Source organism: Cynocephalus volans, chromosome 4 (genome assembly GCF_027409185.1).
Source record: "Cynocephalus volans isolate mCynVol1 chromosome 4, mCynVol1.pri, whole genome shotgun sequence".
Taxonomy (NCBI): domain Eukaryota; kingdom Metazoa; phylum Chordata; class Mammalia; order Dermoptera; family Cynocephalidae; genus Cynocephalus; species Cynocephalus volans.
Window position 1 is genome coordinate 99,491,903 of NC_084463.1, and position 17,255 is coordinate 99,509,157.

At 52.4% G+C, this 17,255-nt stretch overlaps 1 protein-coding gene across 1 annotated transcript; it reads right to left on the reverse strand.

Moving 5' to 3' along the window:
* Nucleotides 1–1,358: 1,358 nt before the first annotated feature.
* Nucleotides 1,359–2,534, reverse strand: TPBGL (trophoblast glycoprotein like). Its single transcript, XM_063092819.1, has one exon. It carries the CDS (start codon nucleotides 2,532–2,534, stop codon nucleotides 1,359–1,361), a length of 1,176 nt encoding a protein of 391 aa, XP_062948889.1.
* Nucleotides 2,535–17,255: the final 14,721 nt, after the last annotated feature.

The window sequence follows — 17,255 nt, forward strand, 5'->3', positions numbered from 1 at the left end:
GGGCGCTGAGGCTCTGACCCTGAACAGGAGGGCTTGTGCCTGAGACAGGAGGTAAGACCCCCTTCTCTTCCAGAAGGCATATGGGGTGGGGTCGTGGCAAGGAATCCCCAAAGGAGAAGAACCACAATGGGTGGAAAAGAGCATGGGAAAATCAGTAGGCAGCAGCCCCCAGCCCTTCAGAGCCCACTCTCCCACTTCTTTCGGAGGCCACAATGGACGGGTGACCCTGGTTCTGAGGCCCTACTGTCCCCTTCACATACCAAGGACTCTCCATCCCCATGAGGATCTGCCGGTATGCACTGGGCGTGCCTGGCACATGTATCTGTCTTGTAAGGCTGGAAAGTTCATCCTGGGAGGAAAGGGGGTGGGCACATCCCAGGGATGGATTCCTCACTGGACCTTGTCCAGTGAGTGGCAGGGATGGGTACTGAGTGCTAGCAATAGTGGGGAGTGGGGGAGGGATGATGGAGAGCCTAAGACTTGGGCAGGGAGGTGAAACTCAGATTGGGGTGAAGAGCTGACAGTTGAGACTGCGGACAAGCACTGAGTATTGGGGGATCAGGGCCCCAGGGGAGAGGCTGAGGATCGGCTCCACACTAAGGCTAAAACGGGGTGTGCCTGTCCCTGGGATGGGAGAGAAGGACTGGGAGCTGAGCCCCATACCTGGGCCAAAGAAGGGAAGGGCCGGAGCCACAGCTAGGGTGGTGGGTGATGAGGGAGGCAGGGGTATGAAATATATCCTCAGATGGGAGGACGGGACCCAACGCTCAGGGCCCCAGGGTGTGGGTCTCCATGCAGGATGAAGGGCTCAAAGTCCACAGAAACCTTCTGATGGGGGGGGGGGCTCTGCTTCTGAGACCAGAATGGGACATGAGGGACCATGAGCCCTGAAGGGGAGCTGAGGGTTCCTAGCTGAAGATGGGGGTCAATTCAGTCTAGGGTGTTGGGGTCTGATGGTTCCTGCTGCGAGGTCGGGGCTCAAAGTGCAGGGTGGTGGAAGCAGTCTTAGAGCCTTCGGATTGAAAGATAGGGTCTCTGGGTGAGTCTTGAAAGGGGGAGGAGGCTTTCAGTGGTCCAGGAGGGATGTATCAGAGTGTGAGGTGGGCGGGCAGGGTTTCTAGATTCAGAAGGGGTGTCTCTGGGTCTTTGACAGTAGGAGCTCTCAGAGGCTGGGGACGGGGCATACAGCTTGGAGCCTCCGAGATGGGGGATGCCATGATCCGAAGGTCTCGGGCCGGTCTGGGGCAGGTCTCAGAGGTCCAAGCTCGCGGGTGTCTCATTTCCACCGCCTCGGGCCAAGCGGCCCCAGTAAGGTTATCAGCTGGCAGGGGCAGCCCCCGACCCCTGTGAGGCGACGCTTAAAGGCCCGAGCCTGGGGAGGTGGCTCGGGAGCCGGCGGGGGCGGCGGGGGCGGGCGCGCGGCGCGGGTCCGCGTCCTGCTCGTAGCGGTAGTGGTAGCCCTCCATCTGGTCCCGGCAGGCCTCGCGCAAGTTGCGCATCCAGCGCTGGATGCCGCGGCGGTTTAGGTAGAGCACCATGAGGAAGATGAGGCCGATGAGCGCCAGCACCAGCCCGAAGAAGACGTAGGAGGCCTCCAGCTCCGGGCCGGCGGCTTCTACTTCTTCCCCGCGGCCGTCGGCGTCGCCGTCGGCGCAGAGCAGCCGCGCCTCGTCCAGGTCCAGGAGAGGCCGCTCGTGCAGTGCGCGCGGGGAGGCGCAGCGCAGGCGCCGCGCGTCGGGGACGCGCTCCGTGGCGTTGCGCAGCCAGGCCAACAGGGGGCGCGCGGCGCAGCCGCAGCGCAGCGGGTTGTCGGCGAGCAGGAGGCGCGGCCCGGGAAGGCCGCCATCGCGCTCCAGCGCGTGCAGCTCGTCGGGGCCCAGGCCGGTCAGCGCGTTCAGGTGCGCGTCCAGCTGCTCGAGGCGCGGCAGGCGCAGCGCGGCGGGCGGCAGGCGGCCCAGCGCGTTGCCCGCCAGGCCCAGGAGACGCAGCTCGGCCAGCGGGGCGAGCGCGGCGTCCAGCGCGGCCAGCAGCGCGGGGCCTCCCCGCGCCAGCGCGTGGTTGAGCTGCAGCGAGCGCAGCGCGGGCAGGTCGCGGAAGGCGCCGCCGCCCAGGGTGCGCAGCGGGTTGTGGCTCAGGTCGAGCGCCGCCAAGCTGGGCAGCCCGTCGAAGGCGCCGTCCTCCACCACCTCGATGTTGTTGTGCGTGAGGCGCAGCGCGGTCAGGTGCGGCAGGCGCACGCCCGGCGCCGTCGCCTCCGCCTCCTCCCCGTCCGCGTCCCCGCCGGCGAAGGCGGCCACGCGCAGCACCGTCAGGTTGGCGCCCACGATGGTGAGGTTGCGCGCGTCGGGTGGCACGTCTCGCGGTGGCTGCCTGAGCTCGGCGCCCGACGCGCAGCGTAGCAGCAGCTTGGGGCCACCGAAGCAGTAACACTGGAAGGGACAGGGCGCAGCGGGCCGGCTCAGCGCCGCCGCCACGAGCAGCAGCCCTGGCAGTAGCGGCCCCTGGAGCCCCGGCCGTCCCGCGCGCCGGGCCATCGCGGCCGCCCCTGCATCCAGCGCCCGGGCCGCTGCGCTCGCCAGTGAGTTGGGAGCGCCTGGAGGGGGGCACGGGTGGGGCAAGTCCTTGACCCGGAGCAGCTGGCAGTCTCGGTCGGTCGGTTCGCTGTCTCTAAAGTCCGAGCAGCCTTCACTTTCCTGGGGGCGAGATGGGCCAGGCAGGGATCGGAGCCCCCACCCCCGGTGCCCTCGCCCTGCGCTCCGGCCTCCGGCTTCCGCGGCCGTTCCGGGCTCGGAGCCGAGTGGGCAGGGTTTGCCTCCCCCCTCCCCGCCTCCCGGTCTCCTCCTCCGCCCCCAGCGGAGTCTCCGCGCCCTCCTCGCCGAGGGAGGCGGGGTGGGAGGCTCGGGGGAATCAGGGCTTTCGGCTGCTGCGCTTTCTCTCACCCCTCTCCGGCTCCAGCGCTGCTGAGAAGTTTGGGTTCCGGAGGCTCTGACTTGCTTCCCTCTTTTTCCCCCATCCCCCACGTTTGAGCTGGTTCCCTCCTCCTCCCTTTCTGGCACGTGTGGGGCGGGGCCCGGCTGAGGAGAGCAGGCAGGTGGGAGCAGGCAGGTCAGCACCCGGGAGAATTTGGGTGGAGGACTTTAGAGCTGCCCCGACGAGAGGAGACACGGATGAGGGGTGGGCTGGCAAAGTTACTCGTTTTTCAGCCTCTTCCTAATCTCTGTGATCAGCGAAAGGGCTGTACTAGGAGAGGGAGAGAGACTGGAAAATCCCCAGCCTCAACCTCCTCCTGTGCGACCCCGGTGTCATTAGACCAGGCCATGTCACCACCCCTGCAGGTCCTGTGAGACCATCATTTTCTGGATCCCATCCCATCCCCTGGGTGAGTCTGCACACCCTGAACCCCCACCCCAGCTCTGATTGCTCTGCCGCTGCCGGGAGGTCTCCCATCTGGTTTCCTGCTGGACTCCTCCCAAGCTCTCTCCTAGGCACAGGGAAGGACCCGTGGGTGTAGTGATTTTGCTCTTTGCTTTCCCTCCCTGCCCTAGCACCTGAGCACCCCACTAGAACCCTGGGGTTCCATTAGACACCATCAACCAGCCCCTCCACGGCTCCATGCTTTCTCACTTGTAAGTGTTGAATGGGGTAGGAGGGTTTGGGGCTCCAGAAGTTGGGAGAACAGGAGCAGATTTTGCAGCATGGAGTGAGGGGTTTCCGAGGGGGCCGGGATGAGGTGGGGACTGAGCTGTTTATACGTTTGTTTTGTTCTGGATTCTTTTTTTTTTTTTTCTTTCCAGAACTGGGAAGCTCCAGACCCGATTTAAAGAGACAGGCTCCTGAGAAGGGAGCATTCCTAGCCTTGGCATGAATTATTCAGGCTGGAGACTGATACTTGATCCACACACCATTCCGGTATCAGCAGAGCTAGTTGGGATAAAGGCTCCCTCCTCCCACCCTCTATTCCCCCATCCAAGAATCAGTCTCTTTCTCCTGATTTGGGGACAGTTGTTTGGTTGACTTCTTCCCTGAGGTTATATTTAACGGATCGACCAACAGATCAATACCACTTAAGCAGAAGAGGCAGACCCTGCAGTGGCCTGGGTCTTGGGTGAGAACCAACCTTAAGGACCAGGTCTGGTAATGCTGGGGGTCCCCCAGCCCTCTCTCTCCCTTATCCCAATTATAAGCTCTCCCAGGTATTAGCAGATGAGAACAGTTAACAGTTGCACGTGCAGAATTGGACATGTCTGAATAGTTGCTTGTGTAAGGTTGTACATGCGCATGTGCTTGTACACGTAGAGGCAAGCTTGAGACACAGACCTAGGTGTGTCCACATGTGAGCACAGACTCATGCTTACTTGGATGTGCATACATATGCGTGGGAAGGCTTGCACAAGCTTGTGCATAGTTCCAGGCAGGCTCAGATGTGCCTCATGCAAGTGTGTACAGGCTCATTCATACATGTGCTCATATGAACAGTTTTGAGTGCATCTGGTATGTGTCCATAGATTCATAAGCACATACGTAATTGAATATGCACACTTCTGGGCCAATGCAGGTTCTTGGGTGCATTCACAGAGGGGCGAGCTTACAGACCCATGCATGCAAACATGCATCCAAAGATTGGCTGGGAGCCCACTCCTGCCTTATACTGTGCCCTTGTCTGTGGAGGTAACAGGGTGGTGACATCTTTTCTCATGTGGGCATAAGTGCTCAAGTAGGTGCTGTTGGGGCTTGGGCCCTCAAGCGTTGCACTCCCCCCAGCCCTGACCCACACTGAGCACCCCACACGCCCCAGCTTTGACATTTCCCATAGCAGGAGGCACTGGATTTTCTTCACTGTTGTTTCTAGTACAGGGACTAGCACAAGAGAGTGTGCAGTAAATGTTTGTGGACCAATGAATGAATGAGTGAACAGTCTCTGCTTCCCTGTCCTGTCACATAGAGATCCTTCTGCTTCCAGCCCCCGAAGAATCACCACTGCCAAGGCCAGAGCTTCCTCCCCAGTCCCCCATGATAGCTGGCTTCTGATTAGCTGGTGCTGCCACCCTCACCCCCCAAAGGGGCTGCAGGGCAATAGGCAGCCTTGATTGGAAAGTGCTAGGAACCTCAGTTGGGGAAAGGAGGCCCAGAGAGAAACTAGAATCATCAGGTACCAGAGAGCAAGGCACATATTCTCTGTGTTGTACACAAATGGGGAAACTGAGGCCAGAAGGTCAGGGACTTGCCAGTGGTTGTCAGGGATTAGCCTGGAAATCTGGCCCCAGAGTTCTTGCCCAGGGCTCTGTCCAAGATGGTAGGCTGTGTCTCAGAGGGTCGTGTGCCACAGGGAAGTCTCATTCTGACCCCGGGAAGTTGAGGCCAGGAATGGATGCCACAGTTGGTCTACTGTGACCTCAAACCTCTCTACATCTGGGCTATCAGCTTCCTCTTCTGTAAAGCAGGTAGGCTTCGGAATTCCTATCCTTCCTGTTCCTCCCAGGGCTGTTGTGATAAAGTGAAAGTTCTTCAAAACAGGAAAAGCTATATCACCTATGGTGTGGGGACCTAGCATCCATCCCTCCAGGCTTTTACCATGTGACCCTGGGTAAGGCATGGCCCCTTTCTGGGACTAATTAGCTTTCATGTCATTTTTCCCTGTTTCATGTTCCTTCATCCCCCAACATAGCAAATTCATGGTGCATATTAATAAAATGAGTCTTTGTTTACTCTTTCTGTTAATGGCCTCTACCCAGCCTCTCCTCTCTCCCTGCTTTGTGCAAGTGTTTTCCTTCCAAGTTCTGGAACAAGTTCTCCCTGAGTTTTCCTGGAACCAGGTCTGTGAGCCATTTGGGGGTCTCTGTTTTCTAGAACAGCCTCTCCATCTTGGAGCTGTCAGTGTTCAGTATGAAGTAGGTGTTCAATAAATGTATATCCACTTGAGTCTGAGGCTGTGTGTTTGTTCTTTGATGCATCCAGTGGAAGTATCTTTTCTTGGACTACTTGCCCCACCTGGAGTCATGTCCCCTTTACTCACTTTCTCCAGTCCAGCCCACTACCCTTCCGAGCTCAGCATGAGTTTTGCTCCCTCCAGGAAGCCCCCCTGGCTTTCTGCTCTATCCTTTGAACTAGAGGCTGAACTGTCAGCAACGGGGGCTCAGGGCTGGTCTGATTTCCTGTGTTGTCAGCACACAGCTCAGGGCTCAGCACAGAGAAGGCATCAGGGAATGTTTACTTAATGAAATAATGATTTTAAAATCTTTGGCTTGATCCTCCCATCCCTATGAGGCAAGCTTGGTGAGGATCCCCCATCTACACATTATATCAGGAGACAGCTGCCCAGGAAGGTTAAGTGCTTCCCCCAAGGTTGCACAGCTGACTGGGACCTGAGCCTGACGGGAGCTCAGGTTTCTTTGCTCATCTCCTTTGCCGCAGCCCTCCCCATTCTAGGCTGCCTCCTTCCTGAGAGTGTGACTGGGTCAGATCCCAGGGGAGCCTGTGGGCAAGGAGCTCAGGCCCTCGGGGTTTCCTTAGGACTCAGAGCAAGTGAGGTTCCTCCATCCCCACCCAAGCAGAGTGATCATCTGCCCCGTACCCAGGTGAGAATTCCCCATGTCAATCACACTTCTTGAATTTATTATCCCACCAGGTCTCAGAGTTCCTCCCTGAGCATTACAAGGCATTGTTGCCTCCCGGAGCCTCTGGCTTCTTCATTGGGTCCCCTTACTCCTGACAAAGACCCTGCTGTCTGTAAGCTCCACTGAGCCTTACAGACAGCAGGGTAAGGTAGGGAGCAGAGAGGTTTGGTGACTTCCCTGAGGACATCCAGCAGGTAGCCCTTTCCTGTCAGGCTCCAGCTCCATTTGTCATCAGAGGTGTTTCAATATTACTGAAGTTCTCGGGCAAGTCTCTTTGCCTTTCTAGACCTCAGTTTCCCTGTCTGCAAAAAAGTATGTGTGGATGGGATGGTCTTGGAGGGCCTTTTAGTCCTGTGCTGCTTGGCTTTTGGGGGTCAGGGAGGGGAAATTAATACTGTGATTTGCTTAAGATGATTCCCCCACCTTCTCAATGTATGACCTTCTACTTGGCTTCACCCCAGTTAAGGTCTTAGTTTGCCCGACTATAAAGTGGTGGTAGGGTGGTCTGGGGGTCCTTCCAGGTCTGGTGCTATAACATCCTGTGATCCAGACTGCTTTATCCTGGCAGCCCTCATGCTGTCCTCCGTTCCCCTCTGTTCCCCCTTCCTCCGAGGCAAACGGAGGAGCAGCCTGGCTGGCCTGACATGATGAAGATCAGTCATTAGGTAGTGGGGGAGGCCCCAGATTCTCTCCTATTACGTAGCTTCCATGCCAGCAGGGAGGGGAAAACTTCACTGTGGGCCTTGCTGTTGCCATTTCTTACAACCCCTTCTCCACCCCGCCTCCACTGCCATGAGACACAGGAAAATCCATAGGCCCAAGATTCATTTTCTCCTTTGAGTCAGCAGAGGCCAGCTCTGCTTCTGAGGGGCGGGCAACTGGCTTTTAAATAACTCTCTGATATTTAATACCCTCCTCTTCCACTCTGCGGCTTGAGCCTCTGGGGAAAGGCTACAATAAATGAGCTGGATGAGTCCTCTGAAAGTCGTGAATGTTTTTGCCTCCACCTCAATCCTCCCTCCCCTACCTAGACTCTCAGGTCATCGAAAAAGGTGATTCCTTACATTTGTACCTTGCTTTACAGTTTGTAAGTGGTGCCCCAGGCTGGTTTGTCATCCCGTTTAGAACTGGAAACTGACCTTTAGAAAAGGGGAGTGGCCCCACTTGGGTTTTGGTCTTGGTCCACTGGCTGTGTGGTTATGGGCAGATCCCTGTCCCTCCCTGGGTTTCTATTTGCTCCCTTATGCTACCAGGTGGTTCAGCCGGGGGTTGCCACTGGTCTCCCTCTAGCTGTAAAATTTCATGATTTGTGGTGCTAGTCTAGATCTCCTTCCCTAATGGAGCCCCTCTGTTTCTACACTCTTCTCCAAGGAGAAGCTAAAGAATAGAGTAGACTGAAGCTCCAGGCCAGGTAGGGTCTGGCCCCAGAATTCTAGTGTAGACTCTTTTGAGTCAGGGGCAGGAGTGGGTGTGGGGAAAGAGAAAGGAGCAGAGTTGGGCTCCTTCCTTTCCCTTTTTTCTTTTGCAGACCAAGAGCAATGACCTATTTGCATCTTGGTTTTCTTAAAACTTGGGGTCTCAGCAGCTGTGGTTACAGTTTGATAAGGTGGGAACAAAACCCTCTTCCTCAGCTGTGCCAGGGCCCAGTCTTCTGAGAATGGAAGTTAGTGGGCCTAGTTCTCCTGGCTTTGTCTCTGTTCTGCATTATTCAGAAGACAGAGGTTGATATCTCTGTTGGCTATGTGAGAACACTAGGAGGTTAAGAGCTGTGCTTGGGGTCACCCCAGATTAATGATGGAACAAGGCCTATAATCTAGGTTTTCTAGTTCTCTGCTTGGTGTTCATGCCTCTGCCCTGATCCAGGCAGGGAGTTAGGGGCTGAAGGGGATGGGAGAGGTGGGTGGGATCCTGCTCAGGTTTGGAAGTTACCTTAGCTTTTTAAGGTCCAACTTCCTTAGCCTTCTCTTGAGTCCTCATGCTCTTCCTCAGTTGTACCGAGCCTTCTACTTCTTGAATCACAGAATCTTGTAATCAAAACATTGAATTCTAAGAACCTCAGACTCAGAGAGCCATAAAATCATGGTCTCTTTGAGTCAGAACAGACTCTTCACTGCCAATCAGAAAATGGCTTTGAACCTTAACAGATGAATGGAGAACACAAGATGATGCGTTTTTAAACTACTGTATTTCTGATAAAGACATATGTACATGGCAAAGATGAATGGAAACGGAAATAAGTGAAAAGACATGTAGTAGTGTACGATGGTGCATGTATTCTTTTCAAACTTAATAAAGAATTAAAAGCTAATTTAACATTAAAAGAAAAATAAGAGTATTGGTCCTGGGGAAAAAAAAAAACAGACTCTTATGGTGTTAGTAATATGAATGGTGGTGAATGAAACACTTGAGCCTGTGGTAGGTTGTTATATTAATGGTCCCAAATGAATCCTGCGTGTCTGTATCCATACTTTTGTGCTGTCCTTTCCCCCACTGACTTTGACTTGGCCATCTGATTTCCTTTGGCTAATGAGATGTCAGAAAATGTGATGCAAACAGAGGATTTAAAAGTGCTTGTGCATTTGGGGCTCACCTCTTCTTACTCCCCTGAAATCACCATGTGTAGAAACACAAGTAAGCCTCTTAGAGGAAGAGACAGAAATGAACCATCCCAACTAAAGCCCTCTAGACCAACCAGCTCCCAGATGATCTTCCATCTGGCTCCAGCTGCCTGAGTGGCCACAGGTGAGACCAGCAGAACTACCCAAATGACCCAAGCCCAAATTCCTGATTGGAATTTTGAACAAATAAAATGGTGGTTTTAAGCCACTAAGTTTTGGGGTAGTTTGATCCACAGCAGTAGATAACTGATGCAGAGCCTTAGAATTAGAAATGTAGAATCATGCTCATAGATTCCATATACCCTCACAATCACAGCAACATAGAATCCTAGGACCAGAAACTGGAACCATTGATGTAGAATCTGAGGAATAGAAGGGTCCTTGAAAACACCTTCTTTAATGCCCACCCAGTGTGACACTCCTTCCATTCACAGACCGTTTGACCCACTCACCATCTTTCAACACTGAGCCCTCCCCCCCCCACAGGTGTCCCTTATTCTTCAGTATTCTGTCCATTGTGTCACACAGTCTTCTTGTTATACCCCTCAGCTGGCTTCTCAATCCCTTCCTTCTACTCTAGGAAGCCTTCCCATGTTGATCTGCTTCTTCTGGTCCTGGGAGCTAAATGTGGACTTGGTGGAAATTTATCTTGGTATTTAGTTCAGTTCCTAGCGCAGTGCCTGGCACAGAGCATATGTTGAGGAAGACCTTTACCACCACCCCAACAAGACTCTCGTTTCACCGATCCCTGCCCTGTTCCCTCACAACTGTGGGCCATGACCTGTCCACGGTGCTGAATGTCTTTATCTTTACCACTTACTGCTTCAGAATGGCAACTTCCCAAGGTAGGAAGCCTTCCGGCTGGACTATTTAATGCAAAATGATATGTGGTGATGGGGATGTATAATAATTAGGAATAGGTTCAACTGTATGCATCAGAATGTCCAAAACAACAGTCTTTTAAATGATACAGATATAGAAGTTCATTTTTTCTCTCATAAAAGAAAGTCCAGATGTAGTAGTGCAAAGTCTGAGTGGTCTCCCCACAGTCGTGAGGAACCAAAACTCATTCCTGTCTCTCATTCTGCCTTTCCCAGGTGTAGTCCTCATTCTTGTGGTCCAAATGACTGCTGGAACATCAGCCATCACATCAGATAGCAAATGGAGGAAAGAGATAAATAAGAGTGTCCCTTCTCTTTATGGGTACTTTCCATAACTCTATCCAATACTTTGACTTACACAGCCACATGTAACAGCTCTAAGGGGCTGGTGAGATAATGTGTTCAACGAAAAGTTTTGGTTCTTATTACTGAGGAGGAAGGAGAAATAGCTATTGAAAAGGAACTAAAAGTCTCCGATATTAGTAATGGAACAGTGGTGTTGATGGTGACAGTGGCCGTGGTATAATAGTTGTGGTGTGGATAGTACTAGTGATGATAATGGTGGTGTGGTGACATTAGTGGTAGGGTGGTAATGGTAATAGTGGTGATGATTGTAGTGATGGTGGTGAAGAATTAGTAATGGTGAGGATGATGATGCAAGTAAAGCTGATGGTCAGGTCTAGGAGCACAAATCTGCTTAAGCATCAGCCCAGACTAGGAGAACACTGGGAGATGGACCCAGTGACCACAAAGTGTCTAGTGCCTTGGGGCCTGCTCCAAGCCATGCAGGAGTGACTTCTGGCACCCCCGCTGCTTTCCAGTTCATCAGCTACAAGCCTCCTACCTTCTGGAATCCAAGTCACCCCCAGAAGAGTATGAATCAGATTCCTCCATATTCAGTCTGGAAATAACTCTGAAATGGAAACTTTATGCCTTAGAGAGATAAAGCAGGAAGGGCAATATTGGACGTCCATTTATTAGACAATAAACACTAATGGGATTTTTCTGTTATAGTCAAGGAAAATTTTGCTGTGAAATACTCAGAGAAGCACATGGACACATAGCTTCAGAAATAGAGACAAGTCATTACAAAGACAGACTAGCAGAGAAAGAGTTACAGATATGCAGACAAACAGGCCCACAGTCACAGATTCCATGGGCACAGACACACTTGTCTCACAAGGATGCATCAGGCCAACTGCTCTCCCCAAAGAGATACAAGCCACCTGGCCATCTCATTCCAAACGGCAACTTTTATGTTGCCACCTTGATCCCATGTACTGAAGATGGTGAGGAGCCATAAATGACAATGCTGAGGGGGTGACCTTTGATACCCATCTCACCTGGAAGGAGATTGCACCAGTTTGCCATGGTCTGTACCAGGCTCTGTGGCTGAAGGTGACCAGGAGGGTGGATCTTGGGTAGGAGGGGGTGTGTCCTCCATGAAGTCTCCCCCAGGGGACCAAGGACACATCTGGAAGCCATTAGCAGAGAGGCCATCAGACAGCAGGCTCTAGCTCCAGGTGAGAAGGCGTGATGAGAACATGTGGCAGCCTCCCAGTGACTGGAGCTGGAGCATGGAGGACACATTGGCACTGAGCAGTTCCAGCATCACTCCCCCAGCACCCACCTAGACTGCAGAGCTATCCACAGCACAGGCCCTAGAGCTCAAGATTGTTGGTGAGCCCACCTCCAGTTCATTTCCCATACCTTGGACATCAGATTTTCTGGCTTCTCTAGCGACACTCCTCTTCCAGGAAGTCTTCCTGATGCCTCCTCTGGCCCCCTTAGTCTCTTTCTTTCTCTGCTCTTGCTCAGAGCTCCTCTATGACACTGCCTGACTAGCATACCTTTTCCATTGATCTGTGCTTCTTCACAAGTGGCAGTCCTGCCTGGCTGCAGCCACCATGGCCCTCCTCTCCCCAGCTGGGCCAGCTTTATTTCACTGTAGTCAAAGTCCTTTCCTAGTGAATGAAGATGTTTGGATCCCACCTTGGGTCTCAGCCGCCTTTGCTGCTCATCCTTGGCCCTGGACCTCAAGACTGACTAGGCATTTCCCAGTGCTGGAGTGCTGGAGCTCCCAGCTCATGATGGAGCTCCAGAGAGCCTGCTCTTTGCAGACAGACCATCTGTTGCTACCAGCCTAAGCCTTAAGAACCGGATGTTCTTGCCATCCCAGAGCCTATTTTCCCCTCCCAGCCTCATGGTGGCCATTTACCAGGATGATCTGTTGCTGCTTTTCCCCATTGGGTCTGGTCCTAGGTTTCTGGATTTCCCTAACTGTGTCCCAAAATGATAGAGAAAGCTTGCAGACCAGGTGGGGTTGGAATAACTTTCTCTGCACCCCAATATGGGTGTGATATCCCTGGGGATCTTTATGAGCTCATCACTCACTGTGAGTGGGCAGAAAACCTCGAAGGCTGGCCAGAACATTGATTATGGGCTTTTCCACATATTCCTGGACTTAGGACAGGAACCTCTGGACAGATGGATGGACAGAAGACTGAGTAGTCAAGAAGAAGTTCCCTATTGAGGCAACTCCAGACTCTGTCTCAGCAGCCCTTGTGGCACAGCCAGGGTAAACAGCTCTCACCCTGAGCTTAGCACAGGGCCTGGTGAGGGCTTTAGCTTTTTCCTGCCAGTGTGTCCCAGCCCTGGCCTGGAGAAGGAAAAAAGAAGCCAGTTGGAAATTCAGAAAAGGAAAGGCTAAAAAGGAGCCCACAATTGGCACTAATTAGCCACTGAGAAAGAAAAAAAAAGGAGGTCAGAGGACTGAGTCTACTTCTGAAAGAAAGCATCTGGCAGGCAGAGCTGTGGTGGGTCCTCGTCCCCACAGTGCCCAGCACAGGGCTTGGCCCACACAGACCCATCTGACAGGAAACTTTAGGCCCCCCAGCTGGGGGCAGGGCTCCACTTCTACCCATAGACCCTGTCCTGGCCCTCTCCTCTGGAAGAGGCAGCTGGCTAAAGGGAAAGAGGGAGGGAGGATGGGAGGAGGGAGGGAAGGCAGACTCAACTGAGCATCACTGTGTGCTGTGCACTGAGCTGAGAGCTTTACGTACGTGATTGTATTTAATTCTCACAATGGCCCTGAGGGGTAGGCACCTTGGACCTAATTTTTAAATATAGAGGTTGATTTTGAATAATAAATAAATAAATAGAAGTGGACGCTCACTCAGGATAAGTAGGCCACCCAAGATCATGCGTTGAAAAGGGACCGAGTAGAGAGCCAAGCTCAGGCTTTATACTTGGGAGCCTGTGTTCTTGGTGCTGTGACATGAGCACTTGGAGGGCAGAGCGGTTGCCTGCATCATTTCTGTGCCCCAGTGCTCAGCCCAGGGAGGGTGGCACATAGCAAGTACTGAGAAGATCTGTTGAACTTGACAGGCAGGAGAGGCTGAGCCGGGAAAGGACACAAAAAGAGGGAGACAGATGGAGGAATGATAGAGGTACTACAGAGTCAGAGAGAAGCAGGTCACTCCCATCCCACGGGACGCCAGGCAGAGTACCCCTGAGGGAGCTTTCCCGGGGTCCAAGAAAATGCCCAACTGAACATAGCCATGTGTCTGGCCATGGGGGGAGGCAGGAAGAAGTGCATTCTTCTCCCCTGTTTGTCACCCCTGCCCAGATGGTTAAGCGGAAGCAGAGAACAGAATGAAGAATCTTTAGCTCTTGCTGGAGCCAAGCCACCCCTTCTGGAGCCTGGGAAGATCACCAGCAGGTGAGCTGGCCCAGAGCCAGGCCATGGTCCAGAGTTGGGGAGGGTGGGCGTTGAGGAGAAGAGGGCATGCTGGGACTCAGGGCAGCTCACTGTGGGCATGGTGCCCTTCCACACAGGCTGGATCTTCTGGCAGGGCCAAGTGTCCTTAACAAAGGACAGAAGTAGCAGAAAGGGGATGAGGAGGTGGATCATCCTTTGGCCCCACCTATGGGCACCCCAGTAGCAGCTGCGGCGAAAGAGAAACACATTGTGGGTCAGGCAGATTGCACAAAGCAGTTGGTTCAGTCCTCAGAACCACCACCCTCAAAGGCGGTGATTCTCAGCTCTAATTTTAAAGATGAGGAAACTGAAGCAGAAAGAAGGTGAGTAACTTGCCTAAGGTCACGCATAAGTGGGAAGAGGGCTGAGCTATTACCCCTGGATCCAGGCCTGCTCTTAATCATTATGATCTCTTGAAAGGAGCAGCAAGAAGCTTGCCTGTCTGCACCCACCAGCAATTAGGGCCCCTTGGTATGGTGAAAAATGGTGGTGGAGTGTGTCTGATTAGGCTCATCAGTGCGCAGCATGGGACACATGTGTTTTTCAGATGGATCACCATTATCCTTGGCTGAAGAATTGCATGGGGTTTTCTAATTACAAATTATTCCTGCTGGATTTCATTATGCTTCCTCTTGTACTGGCTTTTTGTATTCCCAATAATCTTACAAAACTTTGAAAATCGTAGTCGGTCAAGCTTATTTTCTAGGTCTTAAAATATACAGCTGAGTTTTTATCATGACACAATGTTTTTTATTTTTAAAAAGTGAATGTTTGGCTCAATATTAGAACAGCAATTATTTGAATTTCACCATTCCACACTTAATAATGAGTCAGAAGAGCAGGACAGATATTTATCTTCCTATAGAAAACATTCATTCTGAAAGCATGTTTCCTGTGATAGAGGGAGGTTTCCACTCAAGTGTTTTAAACTGTTTTCAACCAACAGCCATCTGTTGTATGCAAGTAGTCTATGTTAATCTGATCATTTCTAAGTGAGACTTTTTACTGATCACTGAGAATTCTTTGAATTTAACAGCATTAACAAAGGCAGCAGAAAAAGAATGATTTATATCATCAAAAAAAGAAAAAGAAAATGTAGTGATCACCAGGACCCAGCATAGGTTTACTTTAAAAAAAGTCAGGCCAGAAAAAATATATATTCTAAAATATAAAAAAAAAAAAAAGAAAGAAATAAGAGAAGTCAGGCTAATCTATCATCTCTCTTGCTTTGGGAGAACTCGACTAATAGATCAGGGGTCTGTTGGAGTCTTGAGAATCTTGATTTCAAAAAGCCATTTGGGACATCTCCCAACGTGCTTTAATGGCAAGCTAGAGGCGGGAGGAAACAGCATGGAGGAGAAAGGATTAGTGAATCAATGGCAGCTTGCAGGGAGGGCCAGTGTCTTGCTCAAGCTCGGTCCTCCATGCTGTCTTACTCAGTCTGATGTATTTTTGAAGAACTTGGATGAGGTCAGATAAAATATGCTTATCAAATCTGTGGATTGGAAAGCGATTACATCAGATGTTAGGACTGAGTTTCAAAATGATCTGGATTGACTTGACGCACAGGTAATGACCATAGGTCCAAGTTCTTGGAGGTAAATGCCAAGTCCCCATCAGGGCTCAAAGGTTGGGGAGGGAGAGAAGAGAAGGACTTACTGAGCACGTACTGTATGCCACATCCTAGAATAAGATATCTCACTTAATTGTGAAAACCCTAAGAGGAGGGTGTTCTCATTTGATAGGGGAGAAACTGGAGCCTGGAGAAGCTAAGCATTTGCTCTGGGTCACATGGTAAGAGATGGAGGTTAGGTCAAAACCAGGGCTCATCAGACTTCTAGGCCCACTCCTCACATGAAGTTCAGGATGGAGGAAACCGAGCTTAGTAGCAGTTTATGTGAACAGAAAAAAAAACACACACTTATGTGATGTTAGTACTGAATTCACATGCTGAGCCTTTTCTGAGCCTCTCTTCTGGGACCACTCTTGAGCCTGGCTTAGGGTGCAGAGATGAAAACTCACAGCCCCAGAGCAAGCTGAGCTTCTGGTCTGGGGGAAGAAGTCGACATTATAGCAGATAGATTTGTTAGTGCTGGGCCTACAGAATGCTGCAGGAGCCCAGAGAAAACCGGGGCCCTCCATCTTCAAAGAGTCTCAGAAAACTGCAGGGGAGGCAGTGCCTGGTTTGGGGCCTGAGGCTGAATGGCTTGTCCGAGAGCCCAGGGAGGGCATGGGTTGCAGGTCCAGGCAGAGTGAGCCAGCCTGGGCACCTCCCCTCTGCCCCTCAGTGGTGAGGTGTGCTGAGGCCCCACTGCAAGGCCCAAGAAGGGGCAAGGCTAAGGGAAGGAGGTTTGCCAACCCTCCACCTCCAGCCCCCAGCCCAGAAATGGAAGAAGAGAGCAGGAGGTGAGTGGGAATTCTGGCATCTGGGAGCCAGTCAGGGATGTGCCTCTGGGGATTCTGGCAGGTTCCAGAACTTTACTTTGTGACCCTCCTCTCCCCCACTGTGTCCTGCAACTGTTCATTCATCTGATGAGGGCTAGACTGGTGCTCAGGGGCCGTGAACATGTGAAGAACAGGTACCCTGGGAGTCATTTGGAAGAGGAGACCAGGGCAGCCTAAGGGTTTGCGCCGATCGGGGAGACAATGCGAAGAACACATCATATAAAGGTGTCTAAGGCGGGAAACAAGTCCAGGTGGGCTGGGGGAGAGAGGTCAAGAGAAGGGGAAGAGGGTGTTGAGCTACAGCTGGCATGGTCAGCAAAGGCCAGACCATGCTGGGCCTTGCAGGCCTTGATTAAGATTTTAACCTTTGTCCCAAAGGCAAGGAGAAGCCACTAAAGGCTTTTAAGCAGAGAGGTGACACAATTTGATTTGCATTTAGGAAAGATCGCTCTTGCTGCGTGGTTGAAGCGGGGGTGTGTGAGAAGACACATGAGGGGATGCTTGGTGGAACAGGGGTGAAGGACGAGGTGCTTGGGCTGGGGGTGGCGGGAAGATGGGGAGAAGTGGGAGGGGTTGAGATGCAGACTGGACCGGGGTGGGGAGATGGGTCCTGGGTTTCTGGCCTGTGGAAGGTAGGACATTCGTGGAGAGAGGGAAGGTCAGGTGTGGGTGGCAGAGGGTGAACTCAGTCTTGGTCCCAATGAGTTAGGGATGCTGAGACATCCAAGTGGTGACTTTGGATAGGCCATTTAGCAGAACATCCTCTACGTCTAGAGTTCAGGAGCCTTGGCGGGGCTGGAGATGCAAAGCTGGGAGTTGTCAGCATTTGGACAGTAATCGAGGCTATGGAATCACCATGCCTGTTTGTTCAGGGCCTTCTTTGGTCCATCACCTGCTCTGGGAAGCCGTTCCTGACCCCTGCCCCACTCCAAGGCTG